Source organism: Miscanthus floridulus, chromosome 1 (assembly GCF_019320115.1).
Source record: "Miscanthus floridulus cultivar M001 chromosome 1, ASM1932011v1, whole genome shotgun sequence".
NCBI lineage: Eukaryota > Viridiplantae > Streptophyta > Magnoliopsida > Poales > Poaceae > Miscanthus > Miscanthus floridulus.
This window is the reverse complement of record NC_089580.1, coordinates 184,511,611-184,536,975: the sequence shown is the minus strand read 5'-3', so window position 1 is coordinate 184,536,975 and position 25,365 is coordinate 184,511,611. Positions and strand designations below refer to the sequence as shown.

The window sequence follows — 25,365 nt, the reverse complement described above, 5'->3', positions numbered from 1 at the left end:
TTCTAAACACTGCCTACACTGAGATCCTGAAAGGACGCACGAAAGCTAAACAAAACGCTTAGGACCTGATTGAATTGGGCGGGCCTGTCTTCTCCGGAATAGCCTACTCCGACACTTGTCCCCTGCAAATTGGCAAGAGGATCCGTGCGGGCGAGGAATTCCGTGCAGTTGCGCAACCGCGCGCCGCTGACTTCTCCCGCGCATCGCGCACGTGACGCCCGCCCGCATGACGAGTCACGACACGGCTGCGGCCGGGTCCCGGCTTGGGATTTTGGATTGGATGGACGCATCCATCCGCGGCCGTTATGTTCGGTATGCCGGCGTTGGACGGGAGCCGCGCGGGCGCCGAGCACACGGCACACGGCAGGTGGGCAGCCAGCGCCCAGCGGCGTCCTGACGAAATCTACAGGGCCGCCGACCCGTGACTTCCAACGGAACCGGCAGGTAGTGGAAAGCCTTTTCGATCGGCGCGGCATGGGTCGCCGCGCGGGCAGTCGTACGCCGGCCGGTGAAGTGGCGAGGTCCAAGTCGAACCCGGCAAGCCATCCAGACCCGAGCAATAACGTGCGCGGGTTTGATTTTGATCGGTCAGGCTCAGGCAGGCCGCGAGCCACTGCCCAAAAACCCACCCTGCCAAATCTCTTGGAATTGACCGTACCTCTCCCTTCTATATGTCACAAGTCGTCACGCATCTGCTGACGCGAACCACACGCCCAGGACGGTTTACGTTAAGTATGTACGAGGACTAGTGACTGCTCAGGTTAGTGATTGGCCAGGCTAATCATCAGCCGATGAGACTGTATGCCGGTATAGCATAGCAGTACTCAGCTGAAGCCGTCACGTATCTGCTGACGCAAACCACACGCGCCCAGGACGGTTAACCATCGGATAATCACACCGTATGCCGTATAGCAGTATAGCAGTATACCAGTTCTTATCGAATTTTTTCTCCCTGTGCTGTGCTGTTCAGTTGCTAGCTCGTTCCACTATCCCAGCCGGGGGCGTCCACCTAACACTTGGCGTGATTAGCGACTGGATTATTTTGATTCATGCGAGGTGGTCAGCTCCGGCGCGTGCCTGATTTGATTTAAGCGCCGGTTAGTGCGGATCGAGCGAAAAAAGAGAGCAGAAAAAAATGAGAGAAGGGGTTCGGCACTTCGGCTAGGTGGTCAATCGATTTGATTTAACTCGTCCGTTCTGTTTTTTTTTTTCCTGCTGCGACTTGGACCAAGGCCTTGTTTGTTTAGTTGGGCGAAGTTTGGAAATTTGGTTACTATAGCACTTTCGTTTTTATTTAACAATTAGTATTCAATCATAGTCTAACTAGGCTCAAAACGTTCGTCTCGCGATTTCCAACCAAACTGTGCAAATAGTTTTTTTCGTCTACATTTAATGCTCCATGCACGTATCGCAAGATTCGATGTGATAACTGTAGCATTTTTTGAGAAAACTTTTTGGAACTAAACAGCACCCAAATCAAAATCGCCCTGGGACAGTTTGGTTCGTCGCCCGATGGAGTTGTCCTGGGTGAGCTCCCCGCATTGTTTACCGCCGCAACTTCTCCCGTCCTCCGTACTCCGGAGACTGTAGACAGAGTGTGACAGACGCATACACCGCCGCCTACGCCGTACATGGACATGCATGCACATGCTGCCTCAGCCCTCACTACCGTCTGACACAGGATTCAAAGGGCGGAGGAGGAAGAAGGCCGGACCGCGGACGATTCTCTCCGTCGTTTCCTTGTGCTGATGCTTGATGGAATGATGGTTAGGTAACTTCGGCTGCACACGGACTTACTAAAAGACCGTGATGTGAATGTGAATTCTGCCCTAACCTCACCATCCACCCACCACCCAAGTTTTTCTGTGACTCGCCTTTTCTTTTCTTCGCCTCCTAGACCCTATATCTATTAGGAGAAAAGTGGTCAGAACCCAGAGCCCGGAAGTTCAGCTTCAGAGTATGTATGCCATGACTTGGAACCTCAGTCTCAGACTCGAAGCCGACAGGAAGCAGCAGCCGGTCGGCGGTAGCGAGTGAGTGGGGAGCCCACTGGCCAGTGGAACGGTCTATCCAAAGCAGCACATGCAATTTGCAGCTTTTCACGTAATCATGCTGCCTAAGTCCTGTGGAAAATGTTGCAATTCTGTCCAATGGAATGCGTCGATGCTTCCAAGCTCCATCGGTCAGAACCGAGATCAGGTGCTGGTCGGCCGTATTGGCACGGGCAGCTCATGTCAGTCGTTCATTTCCAGCTGCTTTGCGGCTCCTCCCAGTATCAGTGCTGTGTTGTGTGGATCTTTGGATGATCATGACTCGTGATATGATCTGGATGGCTGGTTGTGTGCCCATGGAGGGGGGGAAAAGGCCAACAAGATCGATGAAGATATGAATATAACAGTCACTGAGAAGTACTAATCCAAAAAAAAATCAGTCACTGAGAAGTTGAGAATATATCTTCCTGTGTGCAAAAAGAAAGAAAAAGCATATAGTAAGACAAAATGGCAGCCTTTTCTGTGGAAGGGTTTGTAAACCCGTTCCTACCGACTCAGAAACTGCAACAATGAAAGAGGCAGCACAAGCCAAAAAGGTCTGAATTCAATGGGAGGCGTTACAATGTTCCTCGGTTTTTATTCCAAGAGGAAACAAGTGATATACAAATTACACAATTTATTCGTATTTACTTGTAACAAATACATTGCCAACAGTGAACCCAACTCGCAAGCACAGAACAACTACCCAAATTCACACAAACGGTCAACGCGAGTTAACCGAATGCATCCTGAATTGCTGATGCAGATAAATCGCAGCTATGCAAGCACAATACACACGAAACAAATATCATCAACAATGAAACGAATGAATCTGTATCCGTTTCTGAACGAACCACGCCTCTGTTACTTGCTACGTGTTGATGCCTTTTATTGATGACCAACAGATCATATTGTGTCCACAAGTAATGGACACACAAGAATCACAACAATCTTCTCAAATATGTGCTAAGCTTGCAAATATCCGTTCTCTTCAAGGTAGCATAGAACTTGCTTGGCCATTGCTTTGGGTGAAGGGCATTCCCCATCTTTCATCGTAATTACTATCTGTATAAGACCGCACAAAGATCAAGCCAGCTTTTCAAAATAAATGGTTAAATTTGCATTTAAATATGGCAATAGAGGCAAAGGGTTATGGTCGACTGCTGAATGATGACCATAGCTATTTTTTTATTAAATGAAATGAGCAAGTCAAACTTAATATGGAAAACATATCTAAAATATAAGAAAATATTGCTTTTGTTTCTAAAGCTGGTAATCAGAATCCAGACGTATGTATGGCATTCCCAAATTGCATGAACTAAACTCATAGCTAACAAGGAATTAGTGTTATTGTCATCAGGCATCAGCTTTAAGTAGTCCATAGTGGAAAATACAAGCTATTGCTTAATTTTAACTTTGTTACATGCTGTTAATTCTTCACTGAATGAGGATCACTGGAGCATAGAGATAGTGATGGAAACAATAAAAAAAATTCTTATAGCTCTATTTCTCAATGTTAAGGAATAAGAGCGTAGAAAGGAAGTGCTTGTTTGTGCTAAACATCAGTAGTCACAGCATAATGACGTCCGGAAGCACTACATCAATAGTGAGGACTCTATTTCAGAGTTACAGTTCTAGAAATTGTACTGTACGGTGTGATCATGTAGGAAGCAAGGCATGCTCTTTAGGCTCACCTCACCATTAACTGGCGGTTCGTATGGATCATCAACTCCAGTGAAACCTGTTTGTCAAATGGAAATGATTGAAGTCACTTCTTTCACCTGGGGTGTCCCATAGAGGAAACTTAAATGTCTAGAAAAGGTTCAAAGGCTGACTGTACCTTTAATCTTTCCTGTGCGTGCAAGCTTGTACAGACCTTTAGGATCACGAGCTTCACAAATTTTTAGGGGCAAATCCAAAAATACCTACAGAGCTTGCATGTAGTTACATAGGCTATTAACACTGACAGAACTTAAAAGAATCATAAGTGAGCATACTTCAATAAAGATAGAATCTGGAAGTAGAGCACGGCATGCATCACGATCTCTCCTGTATGGAGATATCAAGCTAGCAATGCATATGATACCAGCATCGGCAAAAAGCTTTGCCACTTCACCTGCACAAAAGATTTAGCTATAGTGAAAGAATCTCTAGTGAATCGTCTTCTTTTTTCAGAACTTACCAACTCTTCGTATATTTTCTGCACGGTCTTCTGCCTTAAAGCTTAAATCTCGAGTTAGGCCATGTCTAAGGTTGTCACCATCAAGTACATATGTGAGGTGGCCTCTATAATGCAACTCACGACTCAGTGCACATGCAAGAGTACTTTTCCCTGGCATACAAAAAAGATGGCAGGTTATTGTGATGGCTCCCTTATGCTAATATATTTATGAGTCCTGTACTTCTATAGTTCTATAGATAGAGAATGGAGAAATCAGAAGCTTTGGTTCATGGTAGCCAAACACAGTGACAAGGAAGTGCTATCTTAGACCAACATGCAAATTCTCAAAAGAATGCAAATTCTGAAATAACACTCAGCCACTCAGGAGCTAACTTAGAACAGCATGCGAGGGAAAAGAATCCAGGGTCTGTGTGAACAACATTGCAAACACGGTCAACAGGTATTATGTCAACACTATCCACAATCACTTTGTAGCAGAGGGAGTACTAAAAGATTAAGAAAATTCGAATTGAAAATGAATCTAGTAGAAGCATCATCACAGTACAGAGCGCAGGACTATTTCCTGCATTGATGCCAATACACAAAGCATGCCAGATTTGGTTCTTATTGTGAAGACGTTAACTAGGCAGCAAACCAGCTCGTGAAAAATTCATTTGTCAACAGGGCAACAGTACATTCTGAGTGATTCATAGTCATCAAGATGGCAGCATTCAGCTGCCTATAGAGCAGACATAAAACTAATACAGCATTGAACTCAAGTAAGCTTATAAAAGAAGTGTTTAGATTGTATAGAAGTTCAAATCTAAAGCTTGATTTAGTTCAACATAACCAGATATCATGACTTGCATTAAAATAATTGGGAAAAACTCTAAGCCTGCATGAGTATATTGGTTGAGATTGAACACTCAAATTAAATGACTAATTGCTTCTCGCCCTTGGGCCGGCTTGCCTATTCATGTGCCACATAATGGTCGAGCCCTCTTCAAGGTGGCTGTGGAGTCTGTGGTTGGAAATGGCCGAAATACTATGTTCTGGACTGATGGATGGTTGGGTGGAAAAAAACATAGAAGAATTAGATCCTAACCTTCTCAAGACAGTTACTAAGAGGGCTATTAAACAACACATGGTTGCGGATGCTAATGCTGGTTGTCGATGGGTTTCTGATATAAAGGGTGCTTTGTCGGTCCCTGTGCTTCGTGAGTATCTTCTTGTAACACCCTCGGTGTTACGCCCTAAACAAATTACTAAACCATATCATGAGCATTATGTTTACGTGATAATGTATGTGATGGAATGAATAGATGAAGTATTGCAACCTAAAATGATCAATAAAAATGCTAAACGAGAAGCTATTCCAAAACTCAGGCAATTATCAAGTAGGGTTTTAAACTAATTTTTATGGAACAAAATACTATAGAACATGTGTGTGATGCTAAAATAAAGTTTGAAGTACAAACTTTTATAGATGACAATGAAATACTTGCAGTGGAAAAATAACATTGCTAGCTAACATTTCTAATAGCCTAAAAATGGAACTTGAAATCAAATTCAGCTCAAGGACTTAGAAGAATTTAAGTATATATAAGCAGCAAGACAATGCAATGTTTGACGATTTATTTTGTGAAATCGAGTTAGGAGGTGGCATCGTGTTTTAGCTCGGGTTGGTAGCCTGATATGCTCTCTGGAGCATGGTGAAGATGGTTTAGGCTCAAGAGTAACCGTTTAGTTGTTATAGGCGCTTTGAATTTCGTGCGCGACACGTTCTTGGGTTGGTTGGCGCGGTCACCACGTCCTAGGAGCGCGACGTCGCCTCACTGGCTCGCCGTGCGCGCGCACGCGCGCTTCCGCGCGAGGTTGCTGTCACCGTGGAGCCGTGTTGTGCTGCTGTTGCTCGCACGGCCGAGCGGCGCTGCCGCACTGCCGACCCGCCTCGTGCCGCGACGCAGCCGCTGCCGTCGCATCACCGTCGCGTCCGCGCCTGTCTGCTGTACCCTTACCCCACCGCTGGCCCGGTTAGATGCCGCGCGCACGTGGTCGAGCTCGCCGTCGCCAAGCCATTTATGCACTGCGGCCGCGCGGGCCATGCCGGTTGTGGACGCGCACGCTTGTCTGTAACATCTGCGCGCGTGTCTCCTCGATCACGCCGGTCGCATCCCGCCAAGGCAAGCCCGAGCAGAGCCCACCTGTCGCGCCCCAGCAATTCAGCACGTTTGCGGCTTCACCATCAAGTTCTCCAGCTGCCCAACCCCACCCAGCCATGAAGCACGCACTGCCAAGCTCCAATTTGACGCTTTTCCCGCCGCCGTGCCGATAAGGCCGCGTCCGGTCGCGGACGAGGGCAGCCCCCCTACCGTCCGCCCGATCCAATTCACCTGCACCACTAGCTTCGCCTCACCTCCCTTTTCACCTTGCGCACGTCAGCGGAACCGCTACCGCCTCCCCGTCGCCGCTGATGCGACCGTGCCACCACGGTGCGCCGCCGCACGGCTCGGTCGCACGTGGCCACCCCTCCTCCGCCATCCTCCACCCCAACCGTCACTTCGTCCTGGTCCATGGTAGCCTCCTGATGCTCACGCGCGAGTCAGTTAGGTCCGTAGCAGCCCCAGCTCACCGGAGCGGGTGTGCCGCCGCCGCGGACGGCCGCGCGTCGCTGCAGATCGCTCCAGCGCGTTCCGCAGCCCTGCGTTGCTGCTTGGTGTTGGCAGTTGGACCGTAGTTGAAAGTGGCCCGACTGACAGGCCGGCGCAGCCGCGCTATGCCACCGCGCGCCGCACCGCCGTGCGCTAAGTCACTGGGGGTGTGCGCGGGTGAATTAGGGAAATGTCGGGGGGTTAAGTGAGAAGTTGTCGGTGCTTTGGAACCAGGGGTCCCTCAACCAACGAGTGAATCTGTGCTGCGTGCCCCTAATCCCGGATGGTAGTGCAAAGAGACACAAGGTTTATACTGGTTCAGGCAATCGAGGCCCTACGTCCAGTCCGAGAGATCGATCTTGTATTCCTTGCATCGGAGTGCTCGTAGTAGGGGGTTACAAGCTAGGTGAGAGAGGGGACTAGCCCCAGGTCTCGGCGTGGGTGGTGCGGGCTGCTTGAGGCGTTGTTCCCAAGCAGCGTAGGAGTGCGTGGTTCTATCGGTGTGTTCGTCTTTCCCCTCCCCTAGAAATGGCCCCGGTCCCTCCCTTTTATACTCTAAGGGAGGACCGGGAACGTACATAGGTTGCTACATAGCGCTTCTGCAAATGGGGTGTCGTGTCCGAGCCCTGTAGCCGGCCACTGTTGTTGTGGTATGGTCGATGGAGTGGCTCCGTCCTTGTCGTGCAAAAGTGACACGCCGGTCATACCCGATCTTGTGCGTCGTGGGGCTCCAGTACAGCTTGATGCAGGACATGGCGGGCGACGTGCTGGTCACCGTGTAATGACGTCATAGGGAGCAGCGGCTCTGCAGATGCCGAGGCCGAGCCATCGTGGGGGCTCGGCGGTCATGGACCCTCAGGCTGCCGAGCCCGTGAAGCAAACTGCCGAGGCCTTGGGGGAGTTATTGGCCCTGGGCACTGATTCCGAGGCCACAGTAGCCCAGACGTGGCTCCCCACGCTGCGTTGTCCTCGGAGCAGGAGTTGGCAGCACAATGGGGTATGGGTGTCAACCATGTGCATGGTGGTTGGCACAGTGACGGGTAACCCCTGCCCAGTCCAAGGGACGTGCAGGTCATCGCGTGATGACGTTGTAGGGGGCCGTGGTTCTGTAGATGCCGAGGCCAAGCCATCGCGGGGGGCGTTGGCGGACATGGGTCCCCAGGCTGTCGAGCCCCTGAAGCAAACTGCCGAGGCCTCGGGGAAGTTGTTGGCCCTGGGTACTGATTCCGAGGCCACAGTAGCCCAGGCGTGGCTCCCCACGCTGCGTTGTCCCCGGAGCAGGAGTTGGCAGCACAGTAAGGCATGGGTGTCAACCATGTGCATGGTTGTTAGCACAGTGACGGGTAACCCCTGCCCAGTCCTGCCTCCTGTCCCATCGGCCATTCTGCTGTACTGTGCCGAGCATGCGGTTGTCGTCAGGGGCAGCAGTTGGCTGAGTTGATGCGACACGACGTTTTGTCAAAGGGACGGGAGGAGGAAGAGGCAGCGGAGTGCTGCCGAGCCCGCCTTGTGCGAGACGGAGGGTCGGTGGCCCGGCCGAGGCCTTTGGCGGGGAATCGCTCGAGGTCGGTAGTGAGGGAGCCTCGGGCGAGTCGGAGAATCGGCCGAGGCCCGCGGTGATGGGCCTCGGGCGAGTCGGAGAATCGGCCGAGGCCCCCGGGGCCTCGGGCGAGTCGGAGAATCGGCCGAGGCCAGCAGTGTTTAGCTGGTTTCGATCTCTACAAAGTCTAAGCAGTCGTTTTTTGGGTCTTGCTTAGGGTACCCCTTCTCACGGTACCCGACAGTAGCCCCCGAGCCTTGGGGGGAGTGGAGGCACTCCCCCTGAGGTTCTGACGAGAATTGGCTCTTGATAGTTCCTGTCGGGATGGTGTTTTGCATTCGAGGTTTCGGTGGGTGCGCGCGAGCGCACCCACCGGGTGTAGCCCCCGAGGCCCTGGAGGAGTGATTTCTCTTCTTCAGGGGCTTTTTTCTCTTTCGAGTGGAGCGTTTCCATCGTGTTTGCCGGGCCCGTGGGTGCGAGTTCGGATCGCGGGGCCTCGACGATGTTGCGGAAAGAGCCCCTTAGTCCTCCGCCTGGAGCGAGAGGGCTATCAGGGGATCTCCCGGCTTTTTGTACGACCCTCGTGCTTCCTTTTCGCTCGGAAGCAGGGGTGGAAGATGCCATGCTACCCTCGGTGGGCGCGAGCGATGGCATTTCCGGTGAGCTGTTATCGGGTAAGTCCGATTGGAGGCCCGTACCCCGTTCGCTGGGGGTCGGCTAGCGGTCCGGAGACGCGCTCCAAGAATACCGGCGGGTTTCTCTAGTGGGTGCCGAGGCCGTTCGCTGGGCCTCGGTGGCTCGGTGCCTCCCTACGGTGGGATCCCATTCGGAGACCTCCCTGCCGGTCTCGGACACGACCCGGGGCGCGCCTGTACGGGCTCGCCCGTGGTCGTCCCTGACTCCTTTATCCTGGGGCGGCTGTCGAAACCCCTGGGGGCCCAGTCTTCGAACCCCTGAACCGTAACGGGCTTGGGTCGCTTTGTCTTTATCTAGGGTGTAGGAAGAGCCCCCGAGCCTCTGCACGGAGCGAGGGGGCGGTCAGGGGTCCTCCCGACTTTTTTGTTCGTCCCCCGCACGTCCTTTTCGTTCGGACGGGGGGGCTAGTTTGCCGAGCCCACTCGTGTGCGAGCTTGAGCCGCTGGGTCTCGGCAAAGTTGCAGGAGGAACCCCCGAGTCTCTCGCACGGAGCGAGAGAGCGGTCAGAGGTCCCCCTGGCTTTTGGTTCGCCCCTCGCGCGTGAGGGTCTGTCTGCCGAGCCCCCCTCGGGTGCGAGGCTAGGTCGCGGGGTCTCGGCGTCTTTTGCAGAAGGAGCTCCCTAGCCTCTGCACGGGGCGAGAGGACCGTCAGGAGTTCTTCTGGCTTTTTGAACGACCCTCGCGCTTCCTTTTCGCTCGGAAGGAGGGTTTGTTTTGCCGAGCCCCCTCGTGTGCGAGTTTAAGCCGCTGGGCCTCGGCAATGTTTTGCAGGAAGGGTCCCTTAGCCTCTGCGCGGAGCAAGAGGGCCGTCAGGGATTCTCCTGACTTTTTGAACGACCCTCGCGCTTCCTTTTCGCTCGGAAGGAGGGTTTGTTTTGCCGAGCCCCATCGTGTGCGAGTCTAAGTCGCTGGGCCTCGGCAATGTTTTGCAGGAAGGGTCCCTTAGCCTCTGCGCGGGGCAGGAGGGCCGTCAGGGATTCTCCTGACTTTTTATTCGACCCTCGCGCTTCCTTTTCGCTCGGAAGGAGGGGTGGAAGATGCCATGCTACCCTCGGTGGGCGCGAGCGACGGCATTTCCGGTGAGCTGTTATCGGGTAAGTCCGAGTGGAGGCCCGTACCCCGTTCGCTGGGGGTCGGCTAGCGGTCCGGAGACGCGCTCCAAGAGTACCGGAGGGTTTCTCTAGTGGGTGCCGAGGCCGTTCGCTGGGCCTCGGTGGCTCGGTGCCTCCCTACGGTGGGATCCCATTCGGAGACCTCCCTACCGGTCTCGGACACGACACAGGGCGTCCCAAGCGTTTCGCTTGCTTGGGCCTTGGCCTCGCATAGGCTCGCCCGTAGTCGCCCCTGACTCTGTTGCCCTGGGGCGGCTGTCGAAACCCCTAAGGGCCCAGCCTTCGAACCCCTGGACCGTAGCGGGCTCGGTGCCCAGTTCCTTTGCCTGAAAGGAATCGGGGGGGGTATTTCTCTCCCTACGGCTAACAACGGCAGGCGCGTCTTTTGAGGCGACTTTTTCGGGGAGGCGGAACGGCGCCTGCTGCCTGCTACGGTTGGACGCGACGTGGGGTCAGCCGACGGGACATATCTGCACGCACGATTTAATGAGGAGGGAGTGGGCGCGTGGGCGGTGAAACCGGATCTGGATAACCGCGCCGGATCTTTTGGGGGAAACTTCCCCGATTTCGTCGCCCGGCGGTTTCGTCTTGTCCCTGCATAAATACGCAAAGAACCTCGCCCTTCCCCTTCTTACCTCTTTCCGCATTCGCTTTTGCTGCCTCCGTGCTGCTGCTGAGAGCATAGAGCGCCGGGGAGGAGAAGGGCGAGGGCGAGAGACTGAAAGAGAGAGGGAGAGAGATTAACCGCCGTAGCAGCGTCCTCGCCGCGCAAATGGCTGGTGGTCCCGTCTCCTTGCGGCGGATCCCTGGGAGCGGTCTGACGTCACCGAGGAGAAGCTGCAGTCGCTCGTGGAGGCCGGTCTTCTTCGCCCGATCACCGACCCCGACGAGCCGGAGTGGATTGCTCCTGGGGGACGAGTCGGAGCCGAGGCCGCGCGACGGCTACGTGGTGAGCTTCGTGGTCTTCCACGAGCGAGGCTTTGGGTCGCCGGCGGATAACTTTATGCGGGCGCTCCCGCACTATTATGGCGTGGAGCTGCACAATTTCAGCCCCAACTCCATCGCGCAGGCGGCCATCTTCGTCGCCGTCTGTGAGGGGTACTTGGGGATCGCTCCCCACTAGGAGTTGTGGCTCCACTTGTTCCGAGCGACGTTCACCACCAAGCCGGGGGGAACGAGGGGGGCTCGGAAGGTGCAGAGGGCCGGCGGCTGCACCCTTCACGTGCGGCAAGACCGGCAGTCCCTCTACATCCCGGCCCAGCTGTCATCGTCCAACCGTCGTTGGTATGACGGCTGGTTCTACCTCCGCAACGACGGCGGAGGACTTCCCCCTTATACCGGGCGGGTCGTGGAGAGTCAACCGGAGAAGTGGGGGTACGGCGTCATCCAGGCCGATCAGCCCAGGCTGGAACCGCTTTTGAGGGCCTTGCGGAAGCTGCGTGACCATGGCCTTTCGGCGGCTGTGGTCGTGGCGGCTTTTCACCGCCGGAGGGTGTTGCCGCTGATGGCTCGGCGGCGGCGGCTGTTCGAGATGACGCCGAGCGATCCGATCGCCGGTATCAAGATGTCCGCCTTCGCCCTTACCGACGAAGAGACCCTGCGTCGGGTGAGGGAAACGGTGGACGTGAAGCCGAAGATTGAGGATTTGATGCCGTTCCCGATGCGCCCGTCGCGGGGGTATGTCTCGCTGGTAAGTTGGAAGTTGCCGAGGCTCTCGCGGCCTTCTTGCTTTTTGCCTTTTCGTCTGTTGTCTTACTTCGTCGTTCCCTCAGGGGATAAGAGATGTGCGAGGCTCTCCGCCGCCCGTACCCGAGGACGCCCGGCGGCGGTCCGCGAACAGGGCGCGTGCCGAGGAGGAGAAGAGGAAGAAAGATGCCAAGGAGGCGAAGCGCACGAAGAAGATCCTTGCGCGCGAAAAGCTGGACGCCCGCCGTCCGGCGTCAGAAGCTCGACGGTCTCCCGTTGGAGCCGTCTCCTTCGTCGTCGGCGTCGGATTCTTCGAGCGACGGCGGCGGGCGCGAGGTGGGGACGGCCTGTTTGGAACACCTCCCCGACATCAGGGAGATGGTACCCGGGGCGCCGGCAAGGAGCCTGACGCCCCTAGGAGGAGGAGGAGGTGTCCCGGGGCTAGTGGCGGTCCGTCCCAGGGGCCGAGGCCGACACACCCGAGGCGCGGGTGTCGGAGGAGCGCTGCCGTCAGCCTGACGGGTTCGACGGTGGAGGTGGAGCGGGTGACGGTGGGGGCGACCCCATTGTCTCCGCGAAGGGTCGAGGAGGTGCCGGGGTCCGACGGAGGCCAGCTGGCACTTGGTGGACACCGAGGCCGCGCTGCCGCTACCATCGCCACCGTTGCAGAGGAGGCAGGCGGTGTCGAAGCGGCTGCATCCCCGTTCGCGGTAAGCGTCTTCTCTGGTGGAGTCCGTAGTACTTCTTGTTTGCCCCTTGATCGCATGCTGACCTCGGGAGTGTCTTTGTTTCCAGCCAGACGCATCTGGTGGAAGATCCTCCCTTGGCGCCCCGTAAGGCGCTCAAGGTGAACGTTAGCTCCTCCGCCCATCAGGCAGCGGAGGCGCAGGCTGACGCGCAGCGTGGCGCGGCGTCGGGCGAGGCCGTTTCGGAGGAGGTGGCCGCCCAGGAAAAGGGTGCCGAGGCGGCCGCGGAGCGAGTGGAGGAGGAGCCCACGCCTCGCGATGTTGTGGGTCTTGGGGCGACGGAGGCTGGGGCGTCTAGCACTGCCGAGGCCATTGAGAGTGAGGCCGGGGCCCCCAAGACCTCCGAGGTCAGGGCGGTGGACTCCGGGGCCATCGAGGTAGAGATGGCGGAGGCCAGAGCCCCCGGGTCCGTCGAGACCGAGGCGATGGAGGTGGAGGCGGAGCAAACTTTGGCGCCGCCCCTGGTTCAGACAATCTCGTCTGATGATTCTTCCCGAGGGAAGGAGGCGGCGGACGTCGAGGCGGCCAGTGCCGCGGAGCAGCAAGTCCCAGATCCTGCCGAGGGGAGTTCAGCCCTTGCCCCGCTACGGCCCGAGCCCCGTGGGTGGAACTTCCCGCGTGTTTTCTGGCGGGACCAGGCTGATCCCGAGGGGGAGCCTGTGTTCGCCCTTGAAGACATCGCCGAGGGGGGGGCGTTGGGATACCCTCGAGGAGTACCGCCAACTGGCAGTGCGGTCGTTGCAGACAGCGATGACTGTCATGGAAGGGGACTTGCCTGGTGTCACTCGGGTAAGTACTTTCGTGTCTCGTGCCGAGTTGTCCTCGCAGTGTTTGACGTGCGTTTTTTACCTTTTTAGGAGCTCGAGACCCGGTCCCTTGGGAAATCGGTGTTCCTACGGAGGGAGAGGGGTGTCTGGGACCAGCTCCGGCGGCAGAGGGGCCTGCTTGCCGATGCCCAGGGGCTTCTGTCGGCGCAGGAGTGCGGAAGTGGAGGACCTCCGCCTTCGTTGTGCTGACCTTCAGGCCGAGCTGGTCACGGCTAAGGGCCAGGCTGCCCCTCTGGTGGCGAAGATTAAGGAACTGGAGGAGGAGAGAGACTCCTTCAGGTCTCGGGCCCAAGAAGCAACGGCCTCTGCAAAGGCCACGGCCGGGCAGCTGGGTGCGGAGCAGAGTGAGCATCAGGCGACGAAAGTCGCCCTGGCAGAGGCTACCAAGGCGGCCGAGGCCTCTCGGGTCGAGGTCTTATCCTGGAAGAACAAGGCCGAAGGTAAGTTCCGCTGGACCGTGTTCCTTGTCCATTTGTTCCGGTTCGCGTTTGACTCCTGCCCCTTCGTTGCGACGTAGATCTGGAGAAAGAGGCTTCCCAGGCGGCTGAGGCCTCCGTCGCAGCGCAAGCAGCGCTGGATGTTGAGGTCCGGGAGCACGAGGCGCTGTGCGGCGCCGTTCGTACCGCCTGCGAGACCCTGGACGTCGAGGAGGTCCAATCAGCCAGCTCCCTTGGGAGCCGCCTGATTGCATTGAGCGGCCGCGTCCACGAGAGGCTCCGGGGGGCGTTGCACACGGGTGTCAAGCGTGCCCTGGCCGTCGTCTCCTCGCACTACGCCATCAACCTCGAGGCTGTCAGCGACGGCTACGTGTTGCCAGAAGATGACGACGAGGCGGATGCGGAGGTCGCGAAGCTGTTGGAGGCGGCCGAGGCACCTGGCACAGCGCTGGCCCGTCTATTTGAAGAAGAGGTGGTCCCTCCCTGCGCCGGCCGCCGGTCCTTGAGCTTTGATCTGGGCCAAAAAAAGGGGCCATGTAACCGGATTGGGTTAGTTGTCATATCGTGACGTCTTTCGTGGCCGTCGAGGCCTGTAAAGTATTTGCGTACGTGCGTTTTTTAATCGTTTTCTGTTCTACTTCCGAGCCTGTGCCCTCTGTCTCGATCTTGGGAACCCGCAAAGAAATCCCTCGGGACCTAAGCCGTCCTTCGGCGAAGGGTGGTGAGGGAGCTGCCGTAGCCCAGAGGCGTAGGCTGTTCTCACGTCTCGACCGGCCCTTTGGCCTCCAGACAAACTTTTGGTCTTTGGGTTTTTTGTGAGGGTCCCGTCGGAGCGCGAGAGAGTTTGGCGTAGAAATTTTTTGAAAGACCATTAACAAACGGTGTTCGAGACTTAGGGGGTTCCCCTCTTTAGCCCCCGAGGGGGGCTCGGCTTTGCAGAGGCAGAGCCGAGTCCCCCTTATAGGGGTATTGTGACGTCGAGCCCCTATTGATAGACAAGCTCTCTGCATAGAACTTCCTCGGAGCCTACGCTGTCCTTTGGGTGAAAAGGTGGTGAGGGAGCTGCCGTAGCCCGGAGGCGTGGGTCGTTCTCACGGCTCGGCCAGTCTTTTCGCTTTTGAGACGATCGTGCGGTCCTTAGGTTCTATACAATCGACTTGTCTATCAGGGGGGGTTCCACGAAAGATTATAACAACTAAGAACGCTTCTTTATTGTATTTCGAGAAACCATGTAAACAACGTTTGGAAATTTAAGGGTAGAAACGACGTAGCTGTTCTATGTTCCAAGCGTTTGTGAAGATTTCGCCCTTCTCGTTGGCCAACTTGTAGGTCCCGGGCTTCAGCACTTGAGCGATGATGTACGGCCCTTCCCAGGGTGGGGTCAGCTTGTGGCGGCCCTTGTTGCTCTGCCTCCGTCTCAGCACCAGGTCGCCCACCTTCAGGTCTCGTCTCTGGACGCGCCGGGCTTGGTAGCGTCGTAGGGCTTGCTGGTACCTGGCTGAGTGTAGCAGCGCGACGTCTCGGGCTTCCTCCAGTTGGTCGAGGGCGTCTTCGCGGGCAGTGCGGTTGCTTTGCTCGTTGTACGCCTGTAGCCTCGGGGAACCGTATTCTAGGTCAGTGGGGAGGATGGCCTCGGCTCCATAGACCAGGAAGAACGGTGTGAACCCCGTGGCTCGGCTCGGGGTATTCCTTAGGCTCCAGATGACTGACGGGAGTTCGGCGAGCCATTTCTTGCCAAACTTCTTCAACCGATTGAATATTCTTGGCTTAAGGCCTTGTAGGATCATGCCGTTGGCACGCTCTACTTGGCCATTCGTCCTTGGGTGCCCTACGGCTGACCAGGCCACCCGGATGTGGTGGTCGTCGCAGAAAGTTAGGAATTTGCGACCGGTGAATTGTGTCCCATTGTCAGTGATGATGGTATTAGGAACCCCGAACCTGTGGATGATATCCGTAAAAAACAGCACCGCTTGCTCGGATTTGATCTGAGCGATCGGACGAGCCTCGATCCATTTGGAGAATTTGTCGATAGCTACCAGCAGATGGGTATAGCCCCCGGGTGCCTTCTGCAGAGGCCCAACCATGTCCAGCCCCCACACAGCGAATGGCCATGTGATGGGGATGGTTTGGAGGGCTTGGGCCGGGAGGTGCGTCTGTCGAGCGTAGTACTGGCATCCCTCGCAGGAGCGTACTAGCCTCGTGGCGTCTGCCACCGCCGTTGGCCAATAGAAACCTTGGCGGAAGGCGTTACCCACGAGCGCCCGAGGCGCCGCGTGGTGCCCGCAGACTCCCGCGTGCAAGTCCCAAAGTAAGGATTGGCCAGCCTCGGTGGTGATGCATCGTTGGAGAATACCGGATGGGCTGCGCCTATACAACTCGCTATTGCAGAGGACGTAAGTCTTGGCGCGTCGCGCAAGCCGCCGGGCTTCGGTTCTGTCAGCAGGAAGTTCTCCTCGAACGAGGCGATCAAGGAAAGGGACTCGCCAGTCCGTTCCTGGATCGGCCTCGGGAGGCTCTGCGTCAATTGCCATGGCCTCGGGCCCGGCGGGCGAGGTCTCGGTGGCAGAGGGGGCCTCGGGCCCTGCGGTGGGCTCGGCTGATGGGCCCTCTTCCGTCGAGGCGTAGTCGACGGATGGCTTGTGGAGGTCTCTGGCGAAGACGTTCGGGGGAACCGGGGTCCGTGCCGACGCCATCTTTGCTAGTTCGTCCGCGGCCTCGTTGAACTTTCGTGCAACGTGGCTGAGTTCGAGACCGTCGAACTTGTTCTCCAGACGACGTACTATCGCGCAGTACGCCTTCATTTTGGGGTCAATGGCAGCTTGACTCTTTCATCACCTGATCGACGACGAGCTGCGAATCACCCCGTACGTCGAGACGTCGCACTCCAAGTTCGATGGCGATTTGCAGGCCGTTGACGAGGGCCTCGTATTCGGCGACATTGTTGGAGGCGGCGAAGTGAAGCCGGATCATGTAGCGCATGTGTACTCCGAGGGGCGAGATCAGGAGCAGGCCCGCGGCGGCCCCAGTTTTCATCAGAGACCCGTCGAAGTACATGGTCCAGCATTCTGATTGGATCTGAACGGGTGGCAGCTGTGTGTCGGTCCATTCGGCTACAAAGTCAGACATGACCTGTGATTTGATTGCCTTCCGAGGCGCGAAAGACAAGGTTTCCCCCATGAGTTCGACAGCCCACTTGGCTATTCTACCCGAGGCCTCCCGGTTTTGGATTATCTCTCCCAGAGGAAAAGACGACACCACAGTCACCGGGTGGGATTCGAAAATAGTGACGCAGCTTGCGCCTAGCCAAGACTACGGTGTAAACCAGCTTCTGGATGTGAGGGTAACGTGTCTTAGTCTCGGAGAGCACTTCGCTGATGAAGTAAACAGGTCGTTGGACGGGTAGAGCGTGTCCCTTCTCCTGCCTCTCGACTACTATGGCCGCGCTGACCACTTGGGTCGTCGCAGTGCCTCGCGTTGGTCCCTAAGTCGGTCGCGCACCGAGGGGGCCCTGTTGACCGTCGGTGCGCGAGCGTCCTCGGGACGGACCGAGGCATCCTGGCCCCGGCGAGGTTGCGCTGTGGGTTGCTCCGAGGTGCCTCCGCGCCGGCGGGAGGCGGAACTTTCGGCCTGCTGCACCGCTGCGGTCTCGAGGAGATCGCGGAGTTCCCCACGGACCCGTCGCCCCTCGGTGGTGGAGGGCTCGGGCATTGATCGGACCAGCATCGCAGCTGCTGCGACATTCTGGCTAGCGCGATTAAAGATTGGGGGTGGCGCTCCCTCCTCGTCGTTGTTGATGCGGTGATGGACGTCGCGGGCCCTCCCTCGGGCTCCTCCGCCCTCACCGCGCCCTTGCTGCTCCTGCTCGAGAGTGTTCCGAAGCTGTTGCAGAAGGAGTCGGTCTTGTTCGACCTTGTCTCGAAGCTCGCGGAGCTGCTCCAGGTCTGGGCGTCGATGCCCCCCATGAACAGGGATTCTCGTTCCGTGCTGCCGGGGCCTCGAGACGCGGAGGTGTGGCGTCGCCCGCCCCTGCCCGGGGCGGGGAATGGTTGCCTGTCCTTTCGTCCTCTTCGCCCGCCCTTGGCATCCCGAGCCCGACGTGGAAGCACTCACGAGATGGATCGTAAGTCCCTTCATCGTCAGAGTCGGAGTAGCCGAGGCAGTAGTCGCTTACGGCCAAGAATTGGCGCAAGGCCCCAGGGTTGTGGAGTTCGGAGAAATCCACCCTGGGCCACTGCTTCGTCCTCGTCCGAGGAGTCGGAGCGGGTGCTCAGGTCGAGAGTGAAGCGCTGGTGGCGTTCCGAAGGGGTGCTTCGTGAGTGGCAGCGTATGCGTAGGCGTAAGAGGCGGCGGCATTTCTCAACCCAAAGGGGTATGGGGACGGTGCCGTCTCCATATTCTGCCCCGCCCGGGTCGGCTCTTCAGGGAGTGGTGGAGCGGAGCTAGACGACTGGGCGTCGCCGCGAGCCCCCGGCGATTTTCCTTCGTCCATGCTCAGGCCAGACAGGTCCCCAGCCAGGGACCCCGTACCAACAGCTGGTCGTAGGGCATCGGCGGGGAGGGGCGTGCCGCCCTGGGCTCGCGTAGCTTCGGGGTGGCCTTGCCCGCGTCGCGCCTGGCGAGCGTGGCGAGAGCGGCCGCCCTGGCGCCGCCTGCGCCTGGGCTGCCGGGGCGCGACTTCATCGTCGGACGGTGGGGCTCGAGGAGTGAGGAGCACCATGTCGTACTCATGCCCTAGAGACATGAACTCTAGGCTCCCGAACCAAACTACGGTGCCGAGACGCAATGGTCGTACGGGGTCTGCCATCCGGAACTTGCTAGGATGACGAAGCTGACACGCAGACGCCCCCTACCTGGCGCGCCAACTGTCGGTGCTTTGGAACCAGGGGTCCCTCAACCAACGAGTGAATCTGTGCTGCGTGCCCCTAATCCCGGATGGTAGTGCAAAGAGACACAAGGTTTATACTGGTTCAGGCAATCGAGGCCCTACGTCCAGTCCGAGAGATCGATCTTGTATTCCTTGCACCGGAGTGCTCGTAGTAGGGGGTTACAAGCTAGGTGAGAGAGGGGACTAGCCCCAGGTCTCGGCGTGGGTGGTGCGGGCTGCTTGAGGCGTTGTTCCCAAGCAGCGTAGGAGTGCGTGGTTCTATCGGTGTGTTCGTCTTTCTCGTCCCCTAGAAATGGCCCCGGTCCCTCCCTTTTATACTCTAAGGGAGGACCGGGAACGTACATAGGTTGCTACATAGCGCTTCTGCAAATGGGGTGTCGTGTCCGAGCCCTGTAGCCGGCCACTGTTGTTGTGGTATGGTCGATGGAGTGGCTCCGTCCTTGTCGTGCAAAAGTGACACGCCGGTCATACCCGATCTTGTGCGTCGTGGGGCTCCAGTACAGCTTGATGCAGGACATGGCGGGCGACGTGCTGGTCACCGTGTAATGACGTCATAGGGAGCAGCGGCTCTGCAGATGCCGAGGCCGAGCCATCGTGGGGGCTCGGCGGTCATGGACCCTCAGGCTGCCGAGCCCGTGAAGCAAACTGTCGAGGCCTTGGGGGAGTTATTGGCCCTGGGCACTGATTCCGAGGCCACAGTAGCCCAGACGTGGCTCCCCACGCTGCGTTGTCCTCGGAGCAGGAGTTGGCAGCACAATGAGGTATGGGTGTCAACCATGTGCATGGTGGTTGGCACAGTGACGGGTAACCCCTGCCCAGTCCAAGGGACGTGCAGGTCATCGCGTGATGACGTTGTAGGGGGCCGTGGTTCTGTAGATGCCGAGGCCAAGCCATCGCGGGGGGCGTTGGCGGACATGGGTCCCCAGGCTGTCGAGCCCCTGAAGCAAACTGCCGAGGCCTCGGGGGAGTTGTTGGCCCTAGGTACTGATTCCGAGGCCACAGTAGCCCAGGCGCGGCTCCCCACGCTGCGTTGTCCTCGGAGCAGGAGTTGGCAGCACAGTGAGGCATGGGTGTCAACCATGTGCATGGTTATTAGCATAGTGACGGGTAACCCCTGCCCAGTCCTGCCTCCTGTCCCATCGGCCATTCTGCTGTACTGTGCCGAGCATGCGGTTGTCGTCAGGGGCAGCAGTTGGCTGAGTTGATGCGACACGACGTTTTGTCAGAGGGACGGGAGGAGGAAGAGGCAGCGGAGTGCTGCCGAGCCCGCCTTGCGCGAGACGGAGGGTCGGTGGCCCGGCCGAGGTCTTTGGCGGGGAATCGCTCGAGGTCGGTAGTGAGGGAGCCTCGGGCGAGTCGGAGAATCGGCCGAGGCCCGCGGTGATGGGCCTCGGGCGAGTCGGAGAATCGGCCGAGGCCAGCAGTGTTTAGCTGGTTTCGATCTCTACGAAGTCTAAGCAGTCGTTTTTTGGGTCTTGCTTAGGGTACCCCTTCTCACGGTACCCGACAGAAGTCTTGTGAGAAGGGGAAATAGCGTTAGGACTTAGTTGTAATTCGGGAGTAGTGTGAGGTCTATTTTGCAAAAACGCCAGCGCGCGCAGGATTCCCCCGCCGCGGGCCGTCTCGCGCGCGGGCCGGCGTCGCGTGGGCCGCTTCAGCAGGCCGTTGCGCGCGCTGCGCAGCGCGGGCCACGCGTTGTGGGCCGCGCGAAGAGTCCGTTTTCTTTTTCCAGGGGATTAGTAAATAGTTTTTTAATTTAATTTCTGAGCTGATCTTTGATAATTAATATAAAATCATATAGGTATCCAAGAATTGTGAAACAAATTTTGTTAAGTTTCTAAAATTGTGATCTATCTGTTAGTGTATTTAGTTCATATATATACATGTTGATACCAGGAGCTATTAAATCGTTTGAAAGTGCTTCATATTATTAAAATTAATCATTGTAGGAATTTTTGTGGTAAGTTGGTGATAGCGTTAGTCCTTAAATTTTTATAGTAGCTTCATTGTATTATTATGCGCTCGCTGCAATTTTTGTAGCCTTAGAATAAACTAAGCATTAGGGTAGTTAAATGCTCCTTGTTTCAATATACATTAAATCCCTAGTAGAAATAAAGATATATCCTTAATTTGCCAACCTAAGGGTTTGTTAGTTGAACCCATCACTTTGCTTGATGAAGATGGTAATTAGCTTAGTACCTTAGTCATTAGAGCTAGCTTAGTAGCTTAGTATGCGTATTCTTATTTTAAGAGTTGTTGTTGCCTAAATGCTAAGTATTGCATCATCATCGCATGCACGTAGAGAACGAGTTGGTGGAGATAGTGACCACAAGCAATCGCGAGTTCGAGGAGATCATTGAGGAGTACGAGGAGATTCTCGTGCAGGAGGTGGTCCCAGAGCCACCACCGACTGACTCGGCTGACACTGCACCTGCCCAAGGCAAGCCCCAGTGCATAACACCTTATTTTTTATAATCACTGTATATATATGTTATGTGCATTTACGTTACAGGAATTTTATGAAAACCACATGTATAGATATATCTACCTATAAGTCCTACTAGTATAGGTTCGAGTAGCTGCTATGCTTAGATTTTCGGCAGCGTGAGTAACATGTCTTTACTCACAATAGGTGATTATTATATTTACTCTCATGATAAAATGATGAGAGACAAATGGAGACCGGGCAGGGATATAGTATGGGTTATGGTGGGTGTGACGAGTTGTATCCCGCGGCCACGAGGCTTAGCTTGGTTACACTGTTTTCCCTGTCCGTGTCGATTGAGGACCGTCCGTTGTTGTGGATGGTAGTTAGGTCACAGACTTATTATCCTGAGTACATACTTGCTTATAGGAGTGGGAAGACTCGTTACACTCTTATCGTGGGTTCTGGCTCTTTCCGGACTGACTAGTTGGAGGCAGGAAAGGTAGAGGTTTAAGCACCATATTGAGACCGGGTCTTAAGTGTGGGGGCTTGGAGTCCAAGTTTGGACGGGGACCTGGACCCCGCAACAGGAGTGAAATGGATTGGTCTTGTTTGTGCCTGTGGTACAAACGGGGCGTGTGTTTCGGGGTACCCAGCTGGGATATATTGGTTCGCGAATCGCCGTTTCCGTGAGACGGTACAACTTGGCTATGGTTTAGCACCGTAGTAAGAACTGAAAGATGAAAGATAGTAAATTGGTTCTGATTGCTCAACTCTTACTTGAAAGTAGAACAGGTGCTTACCTAGAATGGTTAGCTAATGAAGTAATCATGACTGCTAATTAAACTTAATCTCAAGGACGTACTTCTAGTAACGCTTTACGCAAACAAAAAGAAAACAACAAACCCATATTGCCTATCATACTCCTTGGAGTCAGAAAACTATTCCCACTAGTCGGTTAAGTCTTGCGAGTACATTGTGTACTCAGGGTTTATTTTATCCGGTTGCAGGTGCAGCTTGAGGAGTAGCCCTTGTGTTGAGGATTCTTCTGGTGGGCATAGACGGATCCTTGTATCACTTCTGTTAGATGTTTATTTTCACTCCGTTATTTAATTATCGCACTCTGAACCCTGGTATTGTAATAAATAATTTTCAAGAACTCTTGTTGCATGAAATGGATTAAGTATTGTAAGCTCGTACTCATTATTGGATTCTGGAGGTAAAATGTGGATTGATTCGAGTTCTCCCGTGGGGTGTGCTCGACGGAACTGTCCGATGTAGCTAACTTTCGGAGTGCTTAGTGTCTAGTGGAAGGCGAGCACCTCCGAAAGCGTGTTATTTCGGCGGTTCTGCCACACTTCTGATCTAGGACCTGGTAGATGACTTCCCATTACAACCAAAGGTGACTGATTAGCATCATTGGAAGCTCTCCAAATCTGGATCTTATACTAGTAAATCAGCTTACGATGCTTTCTTCCTTCGCACAATTCAGCTTGCGCCGTGGAAGAGTTCCCCCCAGCCCCTGCTGCAAATTCTTCATCTGGCTTGCTATAAAGAATCGCTGCTGGACAGCAGATCAGCTTGCCAAAAGAGGTAAAGAGGTCTCCCACACCCTGTTGCTTGCCCCCTTTGTGACCAAGAAAATGAAACTGTGCAACATTTGTTAGTCTCCTGCACCTTTACCTGCCAGGTTTGGTATATAATCCTACAGAAGCTCAGCCTGGCCTCGGTTGCTCCTCAGCCATCATCAAGTTCTCAAGCTGGTGGTGCCAAGCTCCGAAGGGTGCACCAAAAGGCTGTCAAAAAGGGATCAACAGCCTGATCATACTTGTCTCTTGGGAAATCTGGAAGCACCGAAATGACTGTCTTTAGTGGCACTAGCCCAAGCATCTCTATCTAACTGCAAACTATTACTGATGAATGCGGCAATAAAAGGAGACTTGAAAGGATGGAATATACCCAAAGACTGAGCCTTAGATAGGAGTGCTTGGAAGACAGCTATTCACGTGCCTGAACCTTGATTGCTTCTGCTGGGTTTCAACTCTAGCCTACCCCAACTTGTTTGGGACTTAAAGGCTTTGTTGTTGTTGTTGTTGCTGCTGCTGCATTTTGTGGTGTGCAGCATGTACAAAAGGTCTTCAGGAGTTGCTACCTAAGGCATTTGCTGCAGGCCATTGATATGTTTTGGTTCTAAGGCTCTAGATGGGTCGTTTTGGTCTCTTGTATCGCTGTTTTAAATTTCTTGTTGCGTGTGAGCGTGTGTGGTGTGTGTGTGTCCTCGTGTGAGTGTGAGTGTGAGTGTGTGTAGGTAGGGGGGGGGGGGGGGGGGGGGGGTGAGATTTGTTCCCCTTTGTTTCCTTTTATCTTCTTAATGAAATGTCTCCTGCATGTTTGAGAAAAATAAACAGCCTGTTCGCTTGAGCTACTTTTCAGCCATAGAACAGTGTTTTCCTCTCACAACATTTCAGCATAAGCCAAATCTTGCAATCTAGCATAAAGCAACCTACCAAACTGAACTGAAAACTTGTGGCAACAATAGCATCTGGATGCTTTTGTTTGATAAAAAGAATAGGAAATCCTTCATAGAACCTGAGTACATGACCAAGGATTAAAAAAAAAAAGGCTGTAGCCAGCAAATAGACCAAGGCAACAATCCACTGAATACATACCTGAACCACTGAGTCCTGTTATCCACACGACACAGCCTTTTTGTCCCAGCAACTTCTGTCTATCAGATTGTCCAATCGGGCAATTATGCCATAAAATATTAGTTGATTTCCCAATGTTTGACATTACAGGCTTCTCCTTCACTGATGATGATAGACATCAGTAAATGGTTAGTGCAGTTGTATTCTTCATGTTGATAAAATCCATTTGCACAATAGTAAAAAGTAAATAAAATGGCATAGCATCACTTATATGGACATAACCGTGACGCATATTCTTAATGAATGTTTCCTTCACAGTTTCAGAATTACAAAGTCTGATATTCCCTTTTTTTCAGGAAACTGTGAAAAAATAAAAGTTCTTGTAAGGAAAATTATCCATGATCCTAAAGTAACACATAAATCAAAGTGGATTCTTTGTTTGTCGTACCTATTTTTAGGGGCGGAGGCAGGAAGTTGATTTTTTGAATGTTAGGGGCCAAGAGTGTTGAATTTTCAAAATATATTTGAAATTCAAAAAAGTCAGTGGATAGCAGCAAGTGGATAACCTCACGTACAGGTACGGCCACCCGGCCCCGTCCGACACATTACCCTCTAGAATTAGAAAATTCCTGATGGTAGCTTCACCATGGCATTGACCCCAGCAGATGAATTACCTGGGCCGTGTGGTGCCTCCCCGTGGCGCTGCTCCATTCCGCCGCCGCCGCACCCACCGCCCAATGCCGCGGTGGCAGTGCGCACGCGCACCGCGGCCCTCCCTCTCCTCCCGCTCGCGGCGCCCACCACCGCTGGCGAGGCCCGCGGGAGCGTGTGAGGAACGGGGAGTGAGGCCATGGATCACGAGCGCCGGCAGCGGCGCATCGTGGGGGGTGGGGGAGGACGGGACGCGCGCGCTATGGATTTACGGGGCCGACGGCGCGGTGGCCGCTCCCGGCGTCAGGGTCGGACCGAAGAGGGTGTTGCTGGCTGGGCAGGCCGCCGGGTTCGGTGGTTGCTGCGTGTAACCCTTTGATTTGATGAAAATGTTTTAAAATGCGTGGAGGTGCCGAGGTGGCCTGGTGGGGTGCGACCGCGCGGCTGTGGAGGTGGAGACTGTGGAGAGGGATGGAGGCAACCGCACCGCCGGCCGGTAAGGGCCCTGCCGCGACCGCGATGCGTGGGCGGGCGGCTATAACGCAGGTGGGCCGAGGGGCTTGCAGTGTTGCATCTGCCATGCCACCCGAGGCAAATGGCAATTGAATTGCTTCTTGTGTGCCATGCCATTGCCATCCATATCCCCAACCAATAATCCATCCGACAGGTACAAATAAAATAATGTAATCGAGAGACACGTGAAAGCTACAGCCGAGATGCGCGACCCAGGATTCTTGTGGCTGGCAGTAGTAGACGTACCCCAGTAGTTCACAAATCACAATACTACACCTAGCATTGCAATTGCAAAAGCCAGCCGCCTCCGCCTCCGCCTCCTGAAGATTCGGGGTTAGTGGGTGACCTCTCTTCTCGA

The 25,365-nt window shown here is 55.1% G+C and overlaps 1 protein-coding gene across 4 annotated transcripts; it reads right to left on the bottom strand.

Moving 5' to 3' along the window:
* Positions 1-2,549: 2,549 nt before the first annotated feature.
* Positions 2,550-25,060, bottom strand: LOC136504976 (adenylyl-sulfate kinase 3-like). 4 transcript variants are annotated; one of them, XM_066500050.1, is made up of 7 exons: positions 24,518-25,058; positions 23,865-24,005; positions 4,213-4,362; positions 4,028-4,146; positions 3,871-3,921; positions 3,725-3,771; positions 2,550-3,095 (listed from the first exon to the last, which is right to left on the bottom strand). In XM_066500050.1, the coding sequence occupies exons 1-7, from the start codon at positions 24,693-24,695 to the stop codon at positions 3,092-3,094; spliced, it is 690 nt and encodes a 229-aa protein (XP_066356147.1). In that variant the 5' UTR covers positions 24,696-25,058; the 3' UTR covers positions 2,550-3,091. The 4 variants fall into 4 exon arrangements, with proteins under 4 accessions (XP_066356147.1, XP_066356142.1, XP_066356135.1 ...); XM_066500045.1 differs by having other exon boundaries at positions 2,552-3,095; positions 3,730-3,771; positions 24,518-25,060; XM_066500038.1 differs by having other exon boundaries at positions 2,554-3,095; positions 3,730-3,771; positions 3,871-3,955.
* Positions 25,061-25,365: the final 305 nt, after the last annotated feature.

Excerpts from the sequence above, each read along its gene's own strand:
- LOC136504976 (XM_066500030.1), bottom strand. The coding sequence starts at position 24,695 with ATGGCCTCACTCCCCGTTCCTCACACGCTCCCGCGGGCCTCGCCAGCG. Across the intron at positions 24,006-24,517 it reads GGAGGCACCACACGGCCCAG|TGAAGGAGAAGCCTGTAATG; the intron begins GTAATTCATCTG and ends TATCATCATCAG. Across the intron at positions 4,147-4,212 it reads AGAAAATATACGAAGAGTTG|GTGAAGTGGCAAAGCTTTTT; the intron begins GTAAGTTCTGAA and ends TCTTTTGTGCAG.